At 36.1% G+C, this 23683-nt stretch overlaps 2 protein-coding genes across 2 annotated transcripts; one reads left to right on the top strand and one right to left on the bottom strand.

The window, feature by feature from the left end:
• Positions 1-347: 347 nt before the first annotated feature.
• Positions 348-12133, bottom strand: LOC128986771 (prolyl 4-hydroxylase subunit alpha-3-like). Its single transcript, XM_054407287.1, has 11 exons — positions 12064-12133; positions 9843-9995; positions 9164-9306; positions 7722-7880; positions 6007-6168; positions 5321-5451; positions 4637-4921; positions 2815-3030; positions 1878-1919; positions 1137-1302; positions 348-533 (listed from the first exon to the last, which is right to left on the bottom strand). Coding segments are annotated over exons 1-11 (1551 nt in total). The 5' UTR covers positions 12066-12133; the 3' UTR covers positions 348-441.
• Positions 12134-15337: 3204 nt separating this feature from the next.
• Positions 15338-19156, top strand: LOC128984026 (uncharacterized). The gene has a single exon (XM_054403308.1). It carries the CDS (start codon positions 15338-15340, stop codon positions 19154-19156), a length of 3819 nt encoding a protein of 1272 aa, XP_054259283.1.
• Positions 19157-23683: the final 4527 nt, after the last annotated feature.

A 23683-nucleotide genomic window follows, 5' to 3' on the forward strand; every position in this document is an offset into this window, starting at 1 on the left:
AAAACGCTTTAACCTGTCCTGTTGACATTTTAATCCATTAAAACATAAATAGTCTACAAACCTATTTACATATCTTACTTTAAAACATACCTTAAAAGTTTATTTTAATTTTTTCTAGGATATTGGAAAAAGGAGTTTTAAGCACAGTAATTTAGCTTCATCGCAAGATAATTACTTACAAACGATAGTAAGGTACAATGTCTTGGAGCTATTTCTTAAACAGCAAAAACTGGTTGTTACTTTCATAAAAACAATTTTTTCGTGTTCAATAAGAGATCACTTAATATGTTGAATATTGTAATTTTTTTCAAAATTGTTGGACAATGAGTTTGAATGTAAAAGTTCAATAGCCAATATATCGATTTATTTATTTAGTAAAATCTGATTTATTCAGGAAACACAACATTGTTTTTGACATTCAACAGTTCCATCCCTTTTCGTTCATAAGTAAAATCCTGAGAATGACCCATCCTTGTCAGAAGTACACGGAAAGTTGACATCTTGACCGTAGTTGAGGATCCATTTATTTAGTACTGAAATTATACATCTTTTATAATAATATAATATACTGTAATATAATAATTCAATAATTAGTACAATAATTACTCAATTTTACCAACTTTACTACCCAATACTAGGCCTATAAAGGCAATCTTAAAAACCTTTAATAATAAAACTATTACAACAAAAACATGATTTTTCGTTGTGCTTTGGAAATAGTGCCATCATATTTTAGATTTTTTATTCCTGCTGTTATAAATTGGGGTGCATCTTTCTAGGTGTGAGGTTGGTCGATTATTTGGCAAATTGTCAACAATTTGCTTGAGTATCACATTAAGAGTACGCAAAAGATTTATTTTTACGTCCCACATTTACATCCTAGGATACTATTTCTAGCCCGGAATGGTTTTACACATTACTTTGGGCTAATCCTATTGGGGCTTGGCATTATTACATGGATAAAATTCATTGCTGATTTTTGACGAGATTTGAACCCAGGACCTCGAGCAAAAACGTCCCGCACTCTACCACTAGACCAGCACATTCCCCAGTACGCAAATGATCGAATTCATTCGAACATTTATTAATAAATCGTTTACCGTTTATCTATGTAACAAAAAAAGGTTAACTCTCACCCCATTTAGTCCCTCTGAGGACAGGGCATCCACTGTGATCTGAGCCGTTCTCAGGGTCGCCGTTGGGCCTGAAGTTGAACCAAAACAAGGCCGAGTTCTTCACTGGAGGCACTGACAGTTGCCACTTAGTAAACACGGTGTTGCCACCCTGCTCTACATCAGTCAACTGGTGAATACAGTACAGATACGAGTTATCATCATCATACGGGACACTTCTCATACATAAACTCCCATAATTACAATAATAATGAACGAATAAAGAATACAAAATAAGTTAATATTTCTTCAGTAGACGTAAGCAATGATTTAAATGACAACAATCTATTTGAACTCTGAAGGTAATATGCTGTTCAAGGCTAAACAAAGTTTTGACCAAAGGTTATATAGCCACTACAGTACAAATACTGACTTGACAGTGAGATTATGAAGCATGTAAATTATTGTTGCAATTTGATATACTCGTATTTAGATTTTTTGTTTTTGTATCAATGTTTATCGTTTAAGCTTGTTGTTTAAGCATCATGTTTTCATTACGAGTATAAAAGAGACCATTTTATTTCATGAATAAAATTACTACAGCAAACTATATCATCTGGTATCATGTACAAAATATGCTAACACACTAACTACTCAATTTTTATGTTCACTGTAGGACTATATACTTTCACAAAAGTACATTAATGTATATCTATTTTTTCAGAATAACGAGTCGTGTTAATGTTAGTGTTTATATTTACTCACATAAATCATTAAAGTTGCCAGTCTGTCATCCACCCAATCAACCTAGGACAAACATGTAGGCTACTTTATCACTTAATTTTAATTGTACGAATAAAAACAACGTTTTTGGTATTCACTACTTTTCATCAAAATGTTGTGGTGATATCTTTATTATGTAGGCTATGTTTGGCCAGCTGGTCTTCCTCTCAACGACATAAGTAAATTCGTTAAATAAAAGCCCAGAATACCTTTTATGCGATAAAATATAAATATAACTTTCATTGCCACAAATTTAAACTACATTTTCACAGTATTCTGAATAATAAATAAGCGTTAAGCGTTGAATGTTGTATTAATTTTGGTACTAAGGACGCTTGTTGATCGTTATTTCTAAGTGATACTGCTGCAAGATATTACACGTACTTCATGCAGCGCAAGATACATACAGTATTTTCCTCTAAACTAAAATGTTTATTTTGTTAAACTGTGTAACCAAATCATACTCAGCTCATACTGTGTACCAAAGAGTATTTAGCCTAAGTAAGTGCAACGACTTTGGCCTCCACGTAAGTTGAAAGCAAGTATTCACCAAAGGTCAAGCAAACTGAAGCTGTTGCCGCTACTCGTCCTTCTTAAAGCTCAGCAATGGCTTGTATTATTGAGAAACATCTAACTAGCTTTTCAAAAACTAAGTTCATCATGCCTAAGAGAAAACTAGGCTAAAACAACAATACCTGCTACCGAAGGGTTGTGTGAGCTTGTAGATTAATACGTTTGATTGAAGTGTTTTCCAAATACAAAAGTTTGATATACAATCGTATTTTATATCATATCGCATATCATGTGTGATCGATATAGCGTTGTCATCACATTTTGACAGGACATTCTAAAGGAATGTATATTAGTACTTAGTGTACTATCACTTGACACCACCTTATCGACTAATGTGGTACGTTACATCGTAGATCAAGTGATCACGGTGAGGCAGGTACTCTCCCGATATGCTGTATCGTGACAGTTGATGACGATGAGCCATTGTAGTATTCATTTGAGTCGCCTGAGCCATCCTGCGAGTGAGCCACTCAGCGTCCCCTGCAGGGAGCCACGCCACATGGCTCGTGCGGTACTCGGAGACTCGGCGGGCGTTTTTGATACCGACTGAAGCCGGCTGCATCTGTTACATGCAATCATGTTACTTGGCTCTATAAACAGTAAGTTAAATTATACAGGGTGATTTGTACTCAGTGTGACAAAATTTTTTTGGTGTAAATACAAAGTAAATGAAGTGTGATGATGCTTATCAAATGTTCCAAGTCTCAAAATTAGCTTCCCAAAAAATCATTTTATGTTTTTCAAAAATAACCATGCTTTTAAACTTAATACAGCGATTTCTCAATTACCTGTATATGGATTTGAGTAGATAATGTCATTTTCGTGTTCTAAATTAAATTTTGAACAAGAATAATTAAAAATGACGGAGGATCAGTTTTAAAATTTCATTGGAAATAGATTCAAAGATAAAAATTAAGATGTTTGATAAAAAAAAAAAAAAAAAAAAAAAAAAAAAAAAAAAAAAAAAAACAATGGTCCATTGCATTTTTCACACCCTGTATACAAGAGAGTGTCGGAATATGTTAAAACTGCGCCATTTTATAAGCTTTCCAACCATATGCTACACTATTGAGGTTTAGATATTTTTTTGGTTGTTTTAGTGGTTTGAATACCAGAAAACAGGGAACTTTTTTACTGTTTTTACTGTTCAAGCTAAACAAAAATACAACTTTTGCTTAATACATGCCGACTTTCTATGTTTTAAATGTTAAAGACACCATGCTTTGTAGTCTTCAAACCATTAATGCAGACATAAACCTCAATAGTGTAGCATATGGTTGGAAAGCTTATAAAATGGCGCAGTTTTTAACATATTCCGACACTTTCTTGTATACAGGGTGTGAAAAATGCAATGGACCATTGTTTTTTTAAATTTTTATCAAACATCTTAATTTTTATCTTTGAATCTATTTCCAATGAAATTTTAAAACTGATCCTCCGTCATTTTTAATTATTCTTGTTCAAAATTTAATTTAGAACACAAAAATGACATTATCTACTCAAATCCTATACGGGTAATTGAGAAATCGCTGTATTAAGTTTAAAAGCAGGGTTATATTTGAAAAACATAAAATAATTTTTTGGGAAGCTAATTTTTAGACTTAGAACATTTTATATGCATCATCACACTTCATTTACTTTGTACTTACACCAAAAAAATTTTGTCACACTGAGTACAAATCACCCTGTATAAAGCACAAGTCAGGAATGTGGAGAAATAAATTAAATAGGTAAATTTTAAATTTAAGGCAGTTAATTAACACCTTCAGTTGGATGCTCTTTTAATAGAAACTAATTAATTATTCTTGTTTTCACGGGGTAGCCTATATTCAATTAAATAACATCAAATGGTATGTAATCAAAACTTCTCTATCGTAAGTTTTATAAAAGTAAAACTCCCGTAGGGTAATTTGCATATTCATGTTTAACTAAATTTGAAAATATCAATCAATAAAGGTTCTTTTCAACTAGAGTCCTAAATAAATTTATATTTGTTTTAATGTGATTATCCTATAGTACTTTATATTTACTTCATGTATAAAGCGTGTTACAAGGCACAACATTTAAAACGGAAACCACCATAAATTCCTGCAATACATGTTCATAAGGAAGCTGAACCACTTCCACTACATCATCACATAATCTATTCTAATTCTGTGTATACTTACGACAGACTTTCCCTGTTGGATGAGTGCCTCGGCCTCAGAGTCACTGATGAGGTCGTAGAACCTGACTACCGGAGGGTCCCTATGGAGCTCCTCTAGCTTAAACGGCTGTAGTCTGAGATGGTGTTGATGGTAGTGTACGTATCTACATACCAGTCTGCTGTCTACCCGAACCTCCCCTCGACACAGTCTGCTGTGATTCTCAACCTCGGCATTGTCGCGGTAGTAGGAAACAGCTGACATGTCGATGCCGTTGCTATAGTAACGTTTGTTGAGTTTTTGATATATCTGTAATGAATAAAGTATAATGTTGAAACTTGGTCATAAAAGAAGTGATAACATAATTCCCAATCTCATACCAAATATGCTCCAATTTGATTATTGTAGTCCATGTATTTTATGATTTTGAAAATAAGTGATCTATATTATTTCCATTATTTTCATCATTGTTATTTATTGTGGCATCGCCCCCTAAGTGCACAGCGATTAAATATGACAGTAGAAGGGAGTGGGATATCAGCCTGACTTTGCTACTCCCTAAAATCAGCAGTTTTTTTCAACCAGGGCCATATCTTAAGTGCCCGATAATCAAGCCCTGTTGGGTTCAGTTTAGAACCACCAAACAGCTACTCTTGCAGGTTAGTAAGTAGGAAGTTTTATACAAGCATATAATTTACTTTTACCAACCTCTTCATTAGGATAGATACATCCATCGGTCCCCATAATGTTGTAGTAATCAGTCAACTCTTGGGGAGGTCTGCTTTGTGGCAATTCTCTAGTTATTGTAAGAAGAATAGCTCTAGCGTTTGTTTCGTCTCCTAAAAGCATGTTATGAGTATGAATACGTTCAATATTATAGTAATTTATGCTGCCGGTGCCAGGCATATAAGTCTGAAAACCTCTCCGTGGTTTTATTTTTGAACTTTAGGGGGAACACTTGACTTCTTCTGGGCGAACTGTAGCTCTCATATTTATCATCCTTCAGCCACTTCAACATATTTTACAATTTTTTAAATGTCGTGAAATTTAAATAGGGTTTGACTTAAATAATTAACCAATTTGCATTATCTTATTCATTGTGCAATCATAGTTTACTGATATTCGTCTAAGTTACTGCACACTAAAGTTAAATTTGTACTATAATGTAGGTTAAAGGTGTGTAGTATCACGTACTAAGTATGACTCAAACTCTTCCAACAGCTGACTTTACATGGCCTACGGAATAATCCACAGGCATATGCATCCTTAATTTACCTAGTTGTAAGGGATTGAGAAACTTTATCATGAAAGACTAGTAGGCAGTAAATTTACACAATGTGGTTTAGTGTTAATACAATTTGAATAGTTGTTTAGAAGAGTGTAAACTATCTTACCAGAGAAGCAGGAAGCAGCAGCCAAGTAATACAGAAGCGTCTCTCTGGATGGAGAGTTGTCTCTACTTTGAACTCTAGTGAGAGCCTGCTGCAGCAACTCCTTTGCCTCAACGAAACGTTCTTTTAGGAAGTATTGTCGAGCGATATCGAAATAGGTGGCCTCTAACAAACGTGATTACAACCACAACCACAGAGGAGTAATACCAAGTAAATACAGATAAAATAGAGGAAATCTATTGTACTCTTAATAATGAGCATAATAACTAATTTATCTGTACTCTGTCACCTTTCTAAACTCGTTTTACTTTGCCAATTTCAAGTTAATCCATAAACATTTTAAGTATGTACCAGCAAGTCAGGTGCAAACTGTTGCAAACGTGTTGGCAACATTGGATGTAAACACTCGTAAAACAGCTGTAGCACAGTGTTGTTATTGTCGTACGTTTGAAATAAAACAAATGAAGTATAACGGGTAAATTATTGTTGGACCTAAAATTAGCTGACAAAACACTAATATGATGAAAAAATTACAGAAACCGGAAATTTGGTAAGGCTTTATCAAGATTTTTACAAAATTGTTTGTCCATAACAACTGTTTAAAATTCTTGTATCTAAAAAATACCAATTAATGTATCGCTCAACAAAATTAATACCTATTATATTTCATCACTTTAGAGTATAATGACTCTTATCGTCAACTTTAACGACCAACAAGTCAAAGTCAGAAAATGAGTGAGGTTTGGAAATTTACTTTATGCTCGTGATAAACTACATTTTGTCATTTTAAGTAAACTAAGATACAACACGAAAATACTTTTCATGTTAAAGGTTAGCTTCAAAAATTACTACAATCGTGTTTTCTATTTTTCTATTGTGCACAAGCATCAAACAAGCAGTACAAGCAGGAAGGTATTGAATCATTTTGCCCATGCGATTGTTTGTGCCCACTATACTATTGATAGATATAGATTTGTGGAAATATTGGTACATCAACAGATTTCATGAATTTGGGGCTTCCAGTACAATAAACTGTTTTTCGTCATATTGCAGCCCTAGGGAGTAAAAATAATTTTTAGTCTCTAAGAAGTAAAAATCAGCTGTTGTAAGTTTTGATTGTGACAACCGTATTGATCGAAATTATTTATCGATTGAAGGTAAGGTTTGAGCCTATTGTTGTCGATTGGGCGAAATATCGATTGTATAATGTACTGTAACACAATCTTAATAGACTAAATTATTGACTTACTTACTAAACAGCTGCTTATTTGCATAAGCAGAATTGGAAACAAGTTGGAAGTAGTTTAGAGAGGTTATCTTTACTCACAAATTATTTCGTTTTCTAGCTTTGTTTGTAAATTAATGATGCAATATGAAAAGAAATATAGTTCACCACACGGGCAAAAGTTACTTTTTAACCCACGCTCATTTTCCGACATCGACTTCGTCTCGATCTGTAAAACTTGACCTTGGGTCAAAAAGAGTCACTTCAGGCCCTAGTGATGAAATATAATAATCCGTGTCATCCGTCTTTTTACATTCAACAAAAACAAATTTTAATCTATTTAAAATCAATTCAATAATGAACTATAAATCTATACAACAGATAAATTTGATACGACCGATGAAGTTGAAAAGTTGGCAAAATGTACTGCTGACGTCTTCGCTTCAACTGATTTTACTGCAGTATTTCGAAACATGTATCACACATATCTCACCTGTTATGTTGGACACAAATACGTCTGTCTGGGATCCTCGCAGAAGTAGTGCACTGTCCGTGGTGTAAGTTAGTTGAGATCTCATCACGTTTCTAGCAGCCTGTTCAAGTTCCGATATTGTGGGCCACCTCACCTCACCCAGCTGTAGGCTATGTAGGTCTTTAATAGAGGTATGGAACTTCTATGAGCTTTGTGTTGAAAAGAGTGACAGCTAATAACTTAATTCAACAATTTGATAGGTCTGTAGTTTAGTTGGGTGGAGACATTCCCACCTTACAAAAGCATAATCTTCAGGTTCCATTGTAAAATACTGGATCTCTCTCAACAATAGTTATTTGTGTAACTAGTCGATTTTTCCTACAGTTACTATAATTCATAGAAATAATTAGTCTTTCAAACACTAAACAACACGTTGCAGGTTAAGTTAAATCCAAGCTTTGGACAAAATGGGAAACAAATGCGTCAGCTGATCGTAGTCGTAGTATCTTTAAGTGTTGCCAACTTATTTTCAAGCGTACACGTACTACATGCCTAACAAAAGAACACAGTTTTTTTTTGTTTGGTTGGAATACTGGATTGCGACAAAAAAGAGTGTGGCAAAAGTAAAATTAGTCCTGCGAAAGTAAGAAAATGCAGCAATTAGCTACTTTGCTTGCAATAATCTGTACAAAATAGCCCGCTTTGTAAAGTAACTGTAGGAAAAAATTTTTTCCTACAGTTACCTAACAATGTACATGTTCTCTCACTGATTTGAGAAAGCAAAGTGGCCAATTTGCTCATCAGTGGGACAATGTTAACATTGTCTCACTCTAATTACTTTGTCTCACTCCAGATTTGCAACGTGAAGGCACGAAATAGTGAGCGCGTAACATACAGACAAAGTCGTATGCGCGCGAAATACGTTGGCAGCACTGGCTGTAAGTCAGCTGGTCAGCTGTTTTACTGTTGTATCATTAAAAAATGTCATATTAAAAGCTCACTTCTGTGTAAAAGTATGATACGTTTTTTTACCAATTTATTTGTTTTATGGTAACTGTAGGAAAAATATAATGTGCAACTCGAGTGCAAAGTGCAATTGCCTCACTCGAGAAACCATTCGGTAAGTATTTCTCTCGAGTGAGTCAATTTATCACTTTGCTCACTAGTTGCACAAATAACTATTTAAATGTCGTAGCCACACATTAAAGCACATAAAATAGGGAAATGTGCACTTGAAAGTCTAAACTAATCTTTTGGAAAGACTTTATAATTGGTTATAATAACAATGTTTCCAACGCGTTTCAACGTAACCTTTAATGGTATCAAAATCATCTCAGAAAAGGTGATAGTTTAAAAAGGTTGAGTTAAATAAAACCAAACCCTGTTTCAGGAATTTCTGCAAAAAGATGCATTGCATATGCTTCCTCTACTTGGCTCAAATACCAATGTTTTCAAAAACTCACTTGTCTGTTTGCCAGCCATGATTGCCAGATTTGGCCAATCATGGACCAATCTCCGTAACATGGTCATAGCTATATGTGGTGTGTTCACTTGATCATCTTTGTCCATGTTGTATATTTTTGAAGATAAAATCTGTTTCAAGCTCCTGACAAAACACAAATGTTTTAATTCATCGATTGATTACTGCCCAAAACTGCTAAACAGCAATAAGATTGTAATTTTTTTTATTGTTACGATTCTTATCGTAATTTTGCAAGCAATGTTATAAATTAAAATACAATTTGTTCGTTTGCATATATCTCAAATTATAACATGCAGAGTACTCTGTACAGTAACTGCTGTACAGAGTACTACTACACCATTTTTGCTTACAATCTTTCAATTTTGGTAGCTATAAGGAATAGTGAGTGTCCATACTCACAGAAATGCCTAACTTAGATTACAAAATAAAACCTTTAATACCAAATACCTTTGGCATCCATTCACAAGATTTATTGTTTTGTCATTGAGGTGAAGAGTTAATCATTTTATGACTCTTAATACCAACTGTTCATTCAAAATATCGTTTACTAAGTAAATCGATATGAGTTTACTTCGTTTTTATAAAACTACTTTAAAACTGTATAAAATCTGCAAAACATTGTAAAACTTAACAATGTGAATGCAAATATTTTACTCAACTGTTCAATCCCAGTGACGGTTGAAGAGAGTTGGTCAACGTGATCTTTTGTATATCTGAGTATCTTTAACTCGGTGTCCAACGTTTCTCGGAGAGATGCGTTACATTGTATCACCAATGTAACCACAAAGGAATATTTTACGAGAAAATTAATCCTGAAAGCCCAAAATATAAGATTAAATATGTGTGCAGTCAAGAACCTTTATAATGTATAGAAGGGGATCCGTGCAAAAATTCTGCACTATAATAGAATCCAAAACTTGTTTCTGATGAAAAACAAATGATGCAATAAGCTAATTCTTAGGTAGTTAGTTATTCAGTGAATAAAACTACTAATTTAAAAAAAATTTAAATTTGTTGTTTGTACATAATACCCTAAATAGTGCTTTACTTACCTCAATCAAGTTACAATATTATCACTAAGAGTATTCTAGGCTATTTAAAACTCATTACTTAAAAACCTTTTTGTCTGTTGTTTACTATGTGACTGCGGTTAAACATTCAACTAAACAATTAGGTTGAGTTAACTGAAAGTCATATTTAAAACGGTTATAAAGAAATGTTTTCAAAATAACTGGAGCTTTGACAGTGAACTGTAAAAATAAATCAAAAGGTGGCAGAGCCCTATACATGTTTATTTTTCATTCGCCCCTCCACTATAAGCTCTAAATTACACCTAAATCGTAAAAATTACTTAAGTAGGACGGGCGGCAAAGGGATGTTACAGAGAACTCCCTATTTTATTAAGTATATAGATGGAAGAAAATGCATAAAGAACATCAAAACCACTGCAATTATGACTTTGACTGAGTGCAAATAAATATAACCATATAATAAATATAGTCTTTCTAGATAAATCCATTCAGAAAAATATATTTAAGTTTCATTATAGAATTTCCCTTGAATTAGTATAAATATTACAAATATAATTAAAGTTAAACATGTTAGCTATGAAATAACGAGTATTGTAATTAAAATAATTTTTTTCAGAAATCTCAATGAAACATCAAAATAAAACCCATTATAAAATAAAATACCCCCGCCGCAGAAAACCTGCATACCAAGCGAATTTCCATTTGCCTGATTTGATTTTTAATTAAATCTATTCAAATAACATTAGGTTTAACGAGTACCTAGGTTTGCTGCATACAGCGTAATAAAGTGTGTTTTTTAGTAAAATATTAATAGCTTAGTATAAAATAAATAGATTGGCCAAGTTTGATCCAAATATATGCATGAACAAGCAAACTACAACAGTTTACTTATTCTCCATAAGAATAACATGGGAAGTTTTTATTTATAATTTCTCCTTAAACCAATAACCATACAAAAACACTTCAATATACTGAATTATTTGATTTTTAAGCTCTTCAAAATGGTCTAGACGAAATTTGGGAAATTTTATGTTTCGAGGGTCAAAAATGAGAAAAACCAATTTTTACCCCATAAATCCCCCCTTAAAACCCCGTTCCCATGGTCTGATCATGCTGGTTCGCGAACTCGTTCGAATAAACGTAGGTTTACACGTTTGTACCAAATTTCATCGAAATCGGATAATTTTTGCTCGAGTTATCGTGCTAACGGACACACACACACACACAAATATACATATATATGAATTTGAACGGATTGTGTTTATGGCTTGTAGGGACATCAAAATGAAAAAGTAAATCGGTCCCGGGACTAAATCTTACCATGAGACCTACGGTAATAGCTTATTCCCTATAGAGAAATTCGCTAAAAAGGATTTCATGTACAGAGTTAAAAAAAATATATTTGAAGGTAAATATTTTTATCACCACAGTTTGGAAATGTATGATGTAAAGCATTTTGGTACCACTATAATACATGTCCTACCAAACTAAATTATTTAGCAAAGCAGTTAGTGGGCTATAAAGGGATTTGCGGAAACACATACAGACGCGGGGGCAGTAAAATAGACACTGTAAACCGACGTCAATATAGTGCAACGTTGCTCTTGTGTTGTCTTGAACCATAGCTCAACTATTTGTTGATATCTAACCATAGTTACGGGATATTTTGCCCAGCAGTGAGATTCAGTGTTAACCACCCATATGAATAATTAGGCCTACTTTATCATTTAAGTTGAATAAACAATTGGGCGTGGTTAATAAACAACATTTAAATGATTAATTTCTCTTATCCCTTTTCAAAAATAAGGAAAATGTATATAATAACTACCACTTATATGAATCTACTTACATTTTTCACAATGCTAGACTGGGTTCAAGTCAGCCACTTGCCAAGTGATAGTAACACGTAGTGATGTTGGGGGACAGGTGTGCTTCACATACCTCTTGACTTCCCATTGTTCGACACTATAAAGACCTACAAAATGGCTCCGTTGATCGAAACACATATGGTTCTTGTGTAAAAAGCTAAGAAAAACGTAGAAAACGTATCTTGTTTATTCAAACATGAGGTTTTTTTAATTCTAAGATTAGGAAACAACCACTTGACGGATTTGAATGACATTTATGTTAGTAGGCGGGGCGGTGATCGAGGCAAAACCACCCCTAGAGTGGTAGTTTAATCTATAGGGGTTGTAAACATAACTTTTAGCTGTTAGGGGAAGTAAATACACATATCTTTGATTGTTAGGGGTTGTTTTTTGGTAAATCATATGACGTAACCTTATTTGGTACCTTTGTTTATTATTAAACTATTTCTGTTTATTTAGTTATGGATAAAAAGTGTGTACCTTGACCGGGTATCGACCTCGGGCTTCCTACATGATGGTTTTATGTCTTAGCCACTGAGCTATGATGCCAGTTACAGGTCCTGTGTTTATAGTGGTAAATGACAACCTCAATTTACATATACAGGGTGTGAAAAAAAATAACTTTTATTCGATTTCATACATATCTATAAGCTGTAGTCCATAACAAATGCAAAACAAAAGACAATTCACGTATCCAATGTTAAAAACAGCTAAAAAAAAGGCTTAAGCGGAACCTAACCATTAAGTATAAAAAACGGCATTTGTAAAGGCCACCAAATGTTGGATGTTAAATTTACATTTCATGGATGTTATGTACTTTTTGGGATGTCTAAGGGGTAACGGGAGTGTGTAAATGTTTTTTCCTAATGGTTGGTTGTGTATGAAGCTGTGTATGAGCCAGAGGTTTACGGGTTCGATCCTAACTATTCACTAAATACCAAGTACCTATCATCAAACGTTTCATTTTCGGTCGGGGTGATATGTTGATTTTTGGTATAGTGTTGTATCGTAGTAGGAGTAGTGTGAGTCCTTGATCTCCGAGGTTTGCGGGTTCAATCCTAACTATTCGCTAATTACCAAGTAACTATAACCAAACGTTTCATTTTCGGTCGGGGTGTTTTTTGTATAGTGATGTAACGTAGTGGGAGTAGTGTGAGTCCTTGATCTCAGAAGTTTGCGGGTTCAATCCTAACTATTCGCTAAATACCAAGTACAGTACCTATCACCAAACGTTTCATTTTCGGTTGGAGTGTTTTTTGTATAGTGTTGTAACGTAGTGGGAGTAGCGTGAGCCCTTGATCCTAGAGGTTCACGGGTTCGTTCCTAACCAATCCCAAACATTTTATTTTCGGTTGGGGTGTTTTCTTTTGTTGGTATGGTGTTGTATTAGCCTATAGTTAACCGTTTGTATATGAACCTATTTGCCCAGAGGTTCACGGGTTCGATCTTTACCAATCACCAATCGTTTAATTTCTGGTTTGGGTGATATTTTGAGTTTTAGTATGGTGTTGTATCGTAGCGGGAGTAGCGTGGGTCCTTGATCCCAGAGGTCTACGGGTTCGATCCTAACCAATCACCAACTGCTTCCCTTTTTTGTCAGGTTGATATTTTTGGTATGGTGTTGTATCGTAGTGGGAGTAGCGTGAGTCCTTTATCTCAGAGGTTCACGGGTTTGATCCTTACCAATCACCAAACGTGTCATTTCCGGTTGGGGTGATATTTTGAGTTTCAGTATGGTATTGTGTTATAGTTCACCGTTTGTATATGAGCCTATGGTCCCAGAGGTTCTCGGGTTCGATCCTTACCAATAACCAAAGGTTTAATTTCCAGTTGGAATGTTTTTGGTATAGTGTTGTATTGTAGTAGGAGTAGTGTGAGTCCTTGATCCTAGAGGTTCACAGGTTCGAATCTAACCAACCACAAAACATATTAGTTCCGGTCGGGTTAGCGCTAGAGGTTTACGGGTTCAATTCTAACCCGATTGGAGAGGTTCACGGATTTGATCCTAACCTGATTGGGTTGGTAAACGGGTTCAATTCTAACCTGATTGGATTGGTTAACGGGTTCGATTTTAACCCGATTGGGTTAGTTTTAGAGGCTCACGGGTTCGATTTAGTTTTAGAGGTTAACGGGTTCGATTTTAATCCGATTGGGTTAGCGCTGTAGGTTCACGGGTTCAATTCTATCCCGGTTGGGTTAGTTAACGGGTTCGATTTTAACCCAAATTGGATAGTTTTAGAGGTTCACGGGTTCAATTCTAACCTGATTGGGTTAGTTTTAGAGGTTCACGAGTTGGATCTTAACTCGGTTGGGTTGGTTAATGGGTTCGATCCTAACCTGATTGGGTTAGTTTTAGAGGTTCACGAGTTCGATTTTAACCCGGTTGGGTTAGTTTTAGAGGTTAACGGGCTCAATTATAATCCGACTGGGTTGGTTAAGTGGTTTGATCCTAACCTGATTGGGTTAGTTTTAGAGGTTCACGAGTTGGATTTTAACTCGGTTGGGTTGGTTAATGGGTTCGATCCTAACCTAATTGGGTTAGTTTTAGAGGTTCACGGGTTCGATTTTAACCCGGTTGGGTTAGTTTTAGAGGTTAACGGGTTCGATTTTAATCCTATTGGGTTAGCGCTGTAGGTTTACGGGTTCGATTCTAGCCTGATTGGGTTAGCTCAGAGGTTCATGGGTTCGATACTTAGCTGATTACATGATCTTGTATATGTGATATAACCTCTGTTTTCCAGCCAAGTAACATAACCTAGGAGCTGTCACTTGCTTTCTCACCAACGGTTCACGCCAGATAACATAACCTCACTTCACGTACTGCATTCGTATCTGTAACATAACCTCACTTGTGTACGTAGGAACTGTATCCCGCCATTTGCTTTCCCGCCAACTGTCCCCGCCAAGTAACATAAGCTCACTTCTATACGTAGGTTTATTAAATGAATATCTAGTTGAGAAAATAAGGAAAACAACTGTGAAAGCTAAAACGGTTTATTTAAATTGTCTTCATCCTGTGTGGTGACATTGCATCATCTGAAACAAAAATTACAATTAGTACCACATACGGTGTAGTAAACAAGTTATAACTTGAAAAAATCCTGTACGCTGATTGGCTATAATAAGCTCACTCCTGATTGGTCATAAATAGGTGATCTGTGTAGTCATTAGCTACCCCCACCCCTTTCCCTACTGTATATATATATATTGCTCTGTATCACCATCGCATCACTTTGCTCTCAGCGTTCGACGAAGATGGACGTAAGTAACGTAGCTGCTCAAGTAGTAGAACCTGTAAATATAGTAGAAGATTCTGTTGAAGTAGCTGTCCCCGTAAAAATCTTAGATAAACATGAGAATTATGTTAAGAAATTCAGAATTCACGGTATTAACACTGTTTTCAAGTTTTCTAACCCCCCGCCTGAAACTAGTGAGATTGTTTGGCTAAGACAAGGGTTTGGTCAAATTGTAAATGAGATGAAAGAAGTTTGTCAGGAGGGCGATCAATTGGGTTTCACTTTGCGTTCACTTAACCTGAAAAGGGAAGAGTCGGGGTTTGTCACTTTTCGCCCTGCAAATGAAGTTAACGAGGATGTCTTGTGGCAAATATTTGGGGGAATTGTACAATCAAATGCTGAATCAATCAAGTCGACGGACACATTTCAAGTCGAATGTACCCGAGTTAATCTCCCTGTAGGTAAAGGTAGGGTTAGACCTGGCCTGTATAACACCTTTGATGAAGAATGCAAGGCTAGGACAGGGATCGTAGTTATTAACAATAAAGATAATCTGTGTCTTCCCCGTGCCTTGGTGGTAGCTATAGCTAATGTAAATAAAGACCCAGCATATGAATTAGTTAGAATGGATAAAGCAAAAAGACAGACTGTAAGGGCTCAAAAACTTGTACGTCGAGCCAGAGTCAAAATACCTGAGGGTGGTGCCGGTATTGCTGAACTTGAAAAATTCCAAGATCTGCTTAAAGACTATAAAATCACTGTGTACAACTACAATGTTAAAGGCCGCGATGTGTATTTTGAGGGAAATGTAGAGAACCCCAAGTTCAAAATTAACTTGTTGTTTCATAACCGACACTATAATGTAATTACTAGTGTGACAGCCGCTTTGGCTTGTGTGTTCTACTGTGACGCTTGCCATATCCCATATGATCACAAAGGTAAGCACCGTTGCTCAAACATTTGTTCACAGTGTCAGACCATCTCTCCCCCTTGTGTAGAGGAGCATGGGGGAATCTTGTGTCCAAAATGTAATATGACTTACAAAAACCAACGCTGTTTCATTGCGCACCAGGCTGACAAATGTAAAAACGTTAAAAAATGTCTAGATTGCGGGAAACTAGTTTGGCTTAAAGAGAGGTCCAAGCCTCACAAGTGCGGGGAAGTATTTTGTAAGCCTTGTGGAGAATTTAAAGATCCTAACCATAAATGTTACATGAAACCCAACGAGGGCAGACCGAAATCTAAATCTAAAGACTATGTTTTTATTTTCTTTGACTTGGAAACCCGCCAAGATGAGTCCCTGCCCACTGACCCAGAAAGTAAAGTACATAAAGTAAACTTGTGTGTCTCTCAACAGTTTTGTTACCAGTGTATTGAGGGAAAATTCTGTATAGCGTGTAAAAATCGTACACGAGTGTTTGACTCTGACCCTATCAACCAGTTTATGAACTATGTAATGTACGTGAGAAAGCAGTTCAAAAACGTCTGTGTAATCGCTCATAATGGGCAAGGTTTCGACTTTCAATTCTTGCTAAAGTACTTGTTGGAAGAAACAAAATTCACACCGGAATTTGTAATGCGGGGAACCAAAATTATCTTAATGAAAATTGACAATGTGAGGTTTGTCGACTCACTTAGCTACTTCCCCATGGCTCTATCTGCACTCCCTAAAGCCTTTGACCTACCTTCAGAGAAAAAGAAAGGCTACTTTCCCCATCTCTTCAACACGCTAGCAAATCAAAACTATGTAGGCCCTATGCCAGACAAAGAGTACTACTGTCCCGAATCCATGTTTGAAAAATCCCACAACGACTTTGACAAATGGTACAGTGAGCAGGTTGCAAACAAGTATGAATTTAATTTTAAAAAGGAGTTGCAGGAATACTGTATTTCAGATGTCGATATCTTGGCCCAAGCCTGTCTAAAGTTCCGCGCAATATTTCTGCATGAGTGTAACGTTGACCCGTTTCTCGAAGCTGTCACCATTGCGAGTGCCTGCAATCTAGCCTTTCGCCGTAATTTCCTGAAACCCAACACTATCGGCATCATCCCTAAGAACGGTTATAGATTATCAGACAAACAATCGGCCATCGCACTCCAATGGCTTTCTTGGGTCGAGGAAACCAACGGTATTAGGATTGACCACGCAGGTCGAGGCAAAGAAGTAAAAGTTAATGGGATGAAGGTAGACGGTTTTGATGGTAGAAACATCTATGAGTTCCACGGATGTTACTGGCACGGGTGCCCTAAATGTTTTCCTTACGACCGTCACGCCCCTTTGAAGGAGGATCCCTCCGATAGCCTACATCTTCGCTACGAACGAACTAAAGCCAAAAACGCAAAGTTTACTGAACACGCATTGGTAGAGATGTGGGAATGCGAATTCCGTAAGCTTAAAAAGGATCAAAAACTCAATCATCTGGACAGTCTGCCCATCTTGAACAACCTCCCACTAGACCCACGACAGTCTTTCTTTGGAGGTAGGACAGGCAACGCGAAATCCTATCACAAATGTACTGAGGGTGAAACTATTCAATACGTCGACGTTTGCTCCTTGTACCCGTATGTTTGTAAGTATGGGAAGTACCCTGTAGGCCACCCAACCATCTATGTAGGAGACAGGGAGTGTCGTGAGAGAGGTATGGAAGTAGAGGGTTTGTTGAAATGTAAAGTTTTGCCGCCTTATGATCTCTATCACCCTGTACTCCCTACAAAAATGAACGATAAATTGATGTTTGTGTTGTGTAGAACTTGTGGGGAAATGATGTACCAAGGGGAGTGTAACCATGATAGTGATAGTAGGGCACTAGTTGGGACTTGGACTATGGATGAGATTAGGAAAGCTGTAGAGAAAGGGTATATTGTACTAGACATGTATGAGTTGTGGGAGTATCAGGTAGCGACATATGAAAACGGGGGCTTGTTCACTGACTTTATCAATAAATTCTTAAAGATGAAACAGGAAGCTTCGGGCTATCCAGAGTGGTGCAGGACTGAGGAGAACAAAGACAAGTACATTGCGGAATATTTGACACATGAGGGAATCAAGCTGGAGAAAGACAAAATTGTTAAGAACGGAGGTTTGAGGTCTTTGGCAAAATTAATGTTAAACAGTTTCTGGGGAAAATTCGGACAGAGGGAGAATCAGACTAAAGCCACAATCGTTAGGGATTCTAAAACACTTTTTCAAATGTTCTCATCCCCCGAATTAGATGTAAATAGAGTCCAAATCGTCAATGAGGAGGTTGTAGTTGTTTCTTGGGAGTACTTGGAAGAAGTTGGGGAACCTCTCAGTAACGTTAATGTTTGTATCGCGGCCTACACCACAGCGCAGGCGAGACTCAAGCTCTACGAACATCTTGAGGCCCTAGGAGTTCAAGTATTGTATTATGACACAGACAGTGTCATTTTTTACCACCGCCAAGGCTTATACAGAGTTCCTACGGGAGATTACCTCGGCGAAATGACTGACGAATTGACAGATTACGGACCCGGCTCTTACATCACTGAAATTGTCTCTGGGGGGCCTAAAACTTACGCGTACCTTGTCTGGTCAACCAATCAACAGAAATTGATCCCAGTCTGTAAAATCAAGGGCCTCACCCTCAACTTTAAAACATCAAAAGTTGTAAACTATGAAAAACTGAGAGAAATGGTCCTAAGTGAAGTAAAACAGTCAATTGAAATTGAAGAAAACAGAATCAGGAGAACTAGAGATAGAGACATCGTTACCATCACTGAGAGCAAAGTGTTTAAAATCACGGGGCCTAAGAGAAGGTTCGAAGGAGAGTACGACACTCTACCTTTTGGATATAGAAAAGTCCAAAGAGACATTTAAATTCCTTTGTAAATAACTTTGTAATCTTTCATTGTATATATTATTGTAAATAACTCTCCTAATAAAAAAACAAGTCTATAGATAAATACTTATGTAACCCGACTAAGGTGTGAGTGTGTGTACATTGAGGCGTTCAGATTGGAAAGAACCTGTGCTACTCCTTGTACTTGTGTGAATGTGTGTACACTGAGGTGCTCAAATCTTGAAGGACTTGAGCCACTCCCTGTACTTGTGTGAATGCTGGTCACTGGCGTGGCTGACTAAAAGGCCCGTAAACCATGTGTAAAGGTCACTGGCGCGGCCGACTAAAAGGCCCGTAAACCACGAATGTTAAAACTTTTGGTAGGATTACATAACTAAATCTATAGACTTGACAAAAAAAAAGCTTTGTAAAAGTAAGGGAGAGGGCGTTTATAGTGACTACCAGGTAATCTGGACTGGCTATAAACGTTTAACCTGGCCTCACTTAATGAGGGGATAGTCTCAAACCCTATCCAACACAAAGCTACATCATACGTAACAGGCGTTAAGATACATCATTCTACTAATAATGGATGGCATAGCGGAAGAACTATACCAAATGTAATGTAACTCTTAGATGATCAAACGACCTGTATAAAGATGACATAGAAGAGATGCAACCTAGTGGAAAGCATGTAAACTACAACAAAAGTATAGTGGACAACTGAAATCGGTATTACAGATGGTTAAACCTAACAACTCTACATCTTGATAGGGTGGTACATTCAAAAACGTATGAGGAGAGGAGGTCAAACTCCTACTTAAATCTATCTCCCATAAGAGCCTCTAGTTATGGAGGATGATTATAGCACTAATCTGTAAATAATACAAGTTAACCATATTGGTTTTACACTTGAGGTGTTGAAGACTCAAAAACAGGAAACTAGTGTTGTATTGAATGAGATATCAAATTATAGCCCACATTTAATACTTAATAAACATTCCAAGGTACAAAGGTAACGTTATCACTGCTACCCACACTGTTATCGTGTGATGGTAAATAGTACAGATGTCTGTGACAACACCCTACCTGTGATTTATGAGTGTAACGTGTCCGTGTGTAGGTACAAAGCCCCCTGATTGACCCTCAAGTGACTGACTTCCGTTGAAAAACTAATATTTTTGACAACGGTACATATTGATGTAACAGACTTTGAAACCTTGGATGTAGTAAATAAAAACTAAATAGGACCAGGAAATGAAAATTAACCCATTATCACGGGCAAGCCACAACTGCGATACAAATATTAACAACCGCTAAAAGGCAAGTATATTTTAACTCTGAGAAAATATTAAATAAAACCTGTTGTTAGACTACATGTTTACGATAGCTAGACTGAGAAAGGTGTGGGAGTATGTTAAAACTGTATGGAAAACTCTAGGAAATGCTTATACATGTTTTGGTACCAATTGTTCCTCCAGGACACAAATACATCATCAAGACATGAACATCAAGAGCCCCCTATGATAGCTAAATCTTGTAGATATCCTAAAAATCCAGTAATCTCAGGCTATGGAACCTTACAAGTGGATAATAATATATGAGTTAGTATTGGTAAAAATATGATTTTTTTATCCAAGAACCCCTTTTGAACCTGAAAAATTAAATATCCAAGTTTATTTATTTACATACCTGTTCTAAGCAACAACTAATAATGTAATCCATGTTTATTGATTAATAGAGGGGTTTCTATTACTTTCATTCTATTTATCATCAATGTTCTGAAGACTATTGTAAACCCATTATCTTATAGCATCTGTACCCGAATGTTCCACATGGCTCTCAGCTATGAATGTAATGCGACACCTATTGTCTATGCCTCTTTTAAGTTGTCACTGTTTTGAAAAATATTTAATGTTAAGCAATAGTTTTAATGGAGATGTCTCTTAGATTGACATGAAATAGATACACTTGAAGTTCTAAGTAAAGCCCCTTTTACTGTTATCGAGGTTCTACCGTACTCTGAATGAAAAAAAACCTCTTTTAAAACACAAAAACCATCGATATTCAGCGTATACTCTAAAGACCGAGGAATGTACAATTCATTCAACGACGAATGCAAATCAAGACAGGGAATAGTTGTTATAAATAACACTGACAACTTATGTTTAGCTAGAGCAATAGTGGTAGGTAAAGCCTATACAAAAATGAACCCACAAATTCGAGGTATTCGTGAAGACAAGAGCATGAGACAAGCAAATAGGGTAAAGAAACTTATAGCTAAAGCGTGTGTAGGAATGCCTGAAGAGGGATCAGCTATCCCTGAACTTGAAAAGTTCTAAGCACACTTAAAGAAATATAGAATAACCGTGTATAATTACGATAGCAAGGGTCGGGAAGTATATTTCTCTGGTAGGAATAGTGATGCAAAATTTAAAATCAACTTATTGTAACATGATAACCACTATAATGTTATTACCAACTTAGCCGCCGCTTTTGCATGTGTGTACTTTTGTGATGCTTGCCATGTCCCATGTGATCACAATGAGCCCACAGATGTTCAAACATCCATCCATCTTGTCACACCTTCTCACCTCCTTGTGTGGAGGAAAATGGTGGCATATCTTGCCGCTATTGTAACCACTTTTTCAAAAATTAACGTTGCTTTACTGCCCATCAAAGACAAATTTGTAAAACAATTAAGTTCTGCCGATGGTGTGAAAAAAAAATGATATTCCCAACTAAATGTAAATCAACTCATGTGTGTGGAGAGGTATATTGTCACCCTTGTGGTACATTTAAAGATCCTAACCATAAATGCTACATTCGGATAGACAAGAAAATCCCTAAAGACCGTGACTACCTATTTATTTTCTTTGGTTGTGAAACACATAAATTTACTTTATGTAACTTAGTCTCGGGATCTGAGGGTAGGGAATCATCCTGGCGTTTGTCTTCACGAATACCTCGAATTTGTGGGTTCATTTTTGTATAGGCTTTACCTACCACTATTGCTCTAGCTAAACATAAGTTGTCAGTGTTATTTATAACAACTATTCCCTGTCTTGATTTGCATTCGTCGTTGAATGAATTGTACATTCCTCGGTCTTTAGAGTATACGCTGAATATCGATGGTTTTTGTGTTTTAAAAGAGGTTTTTTTTCATTCAGAGTACGGTAGAACCTCGATAACAGTAAAAGGGGCTTTACTTAGAACTTCAAGTGTATCTATTTCATGTCAATCTAAGAGACATCTCCATTAAAACTATTGCTTAACATTAAATATTTTTCAAAACAGTGACAACTTAAAAGAGGCATAGACAATAGGTGTCGCATTACATTCATAGCTGAGAGCCATGTGGAACATTCGGGTACAGATGCTATAAGATAATGGGTTTACAATAGTCTTCAGAACATTGATGATAAATAGAATGAAAGTAATAGAAACCCCTCTATTAATCAATAAACATGGATTACATTATTAGTTGTTGCTTAGAACAGGTATGTAAATAAATAAACTTGGATATTTAATTTTTCAGGTTCAAAAGGGGTTCTTGGATAAAAAAATCATATTTTTACCAATACTAACTCATATATTATTATCCACTTGTAAGGTTCCATAGCCTGAGATTACTGGATTTTTAGGATATCTACAAGATTTAGCTATCATAGGGGGCTCTTGATGTTCATGTCTTGATGATGTATTTGTGTCCTGGAGGAACAATTGGTACCAAAACATGTATAAGCATTTCCTAGAGTTTTCCATACAGTTTTAACATACTCCCACACCTTTCTCAGTCTAGCTATCGTAAACATGTAGTCTAACAACAGGTTTTATTTAATATTTTCTCAGAGTTAAAATATACTTGCCTTTTAGCGGTTGTTAATATTTGTATCGCAGTTGTGGCTTGCCCGTGATAATGGGTTAATTTTCATTTCCTGGTCCTATTTAGTTTTTATTTACTACATCCAAGGTTTCAAAGTCTGTTACATCAATATGTACCGTTGTCAAAAATATTAGTTTTTCAACGGAAGTCAGTCACTTGAGGGTCAATCAGGGGGCTTTGTACCTACACACGGACACGTTACACTCATAAATCACAGGTAGGGTGTTGTCACAGACATCTGTACTATTTACCATCACACGATAACAGTGTGGGTAGCAGTGATAACGTTACCTTTGTACCTTGGAATGTTTATTAAGTATTAAATGTGGGCTATAATTTGATATCTCATTCAATACAACACTAGTTTCCTGTTTTTGAGTCTTCAACACCTCAAGTGTAAAACCAATATGGTTAACTTGTATTATTTACAGATTAGTGCTATAATCATCCTCCATAACTAGAGGCTCTTATGGGAGATAGATTTAAGTAGGAGTTTGACCTCCTCTCCTCATACGTTTTTGAATGTACCACCCTATCAAGATGTAGAGTTGTTAGGTTTAACCATCTGTAATACCGATTTCAGTTGTCCACTATACTTTTGTTGTAGTTTACATGCTTTCCACTAGGTTGCATCTCTTCTATGTCATCTTTATACAGGTCGTTTGATCATCTAAGAGTT

Source organism: Macrosteles quadrilineatus, unplaced genomic scaffold, assembly GCF_028750875.1.
Source record: "Macrosteles quadrilineatus isolate MER2022 unplaced genomic scaffold, UCM_ALF_1.0 Scaffold_2__2_contigs__length_208266976, whole genome shotgun sequence".
NCBI classification, from domain to species: Eukaryota; Metazoa; Arthropoda; class Insecta; order Hemiptera; family Cicadellidae; genus Macrosteles; species Macrosteles quadrilineatus.

Excerpts from the sequence above, each read along its gene's own strand:
- LOC128986771 (XM_054407287.1), bottom strand. Across the intron at positions 4,922-5,320 it reads GTATCTATCCTAATGAAGAG|ATATATCAAAAACTCAACAA; the intron begins GTTGGTAAAAGT and ends TATTCATTACAG. Across the intron at positions 1,303-1,877 it reads TGGCAACTTTAATGATTTAT|TTGACTGATGTAGAGCAGGG; the intron begins GTGAGTAAATAT and ends TGTATTCACCAG.
- LOC128984026 (XM_054403308.1), top strand. The coding sequence starts at position 15,338 with ATGGACGTAAGTAACGTAGCTGCTCAAGTAGTAGAACCTGTAAATATA.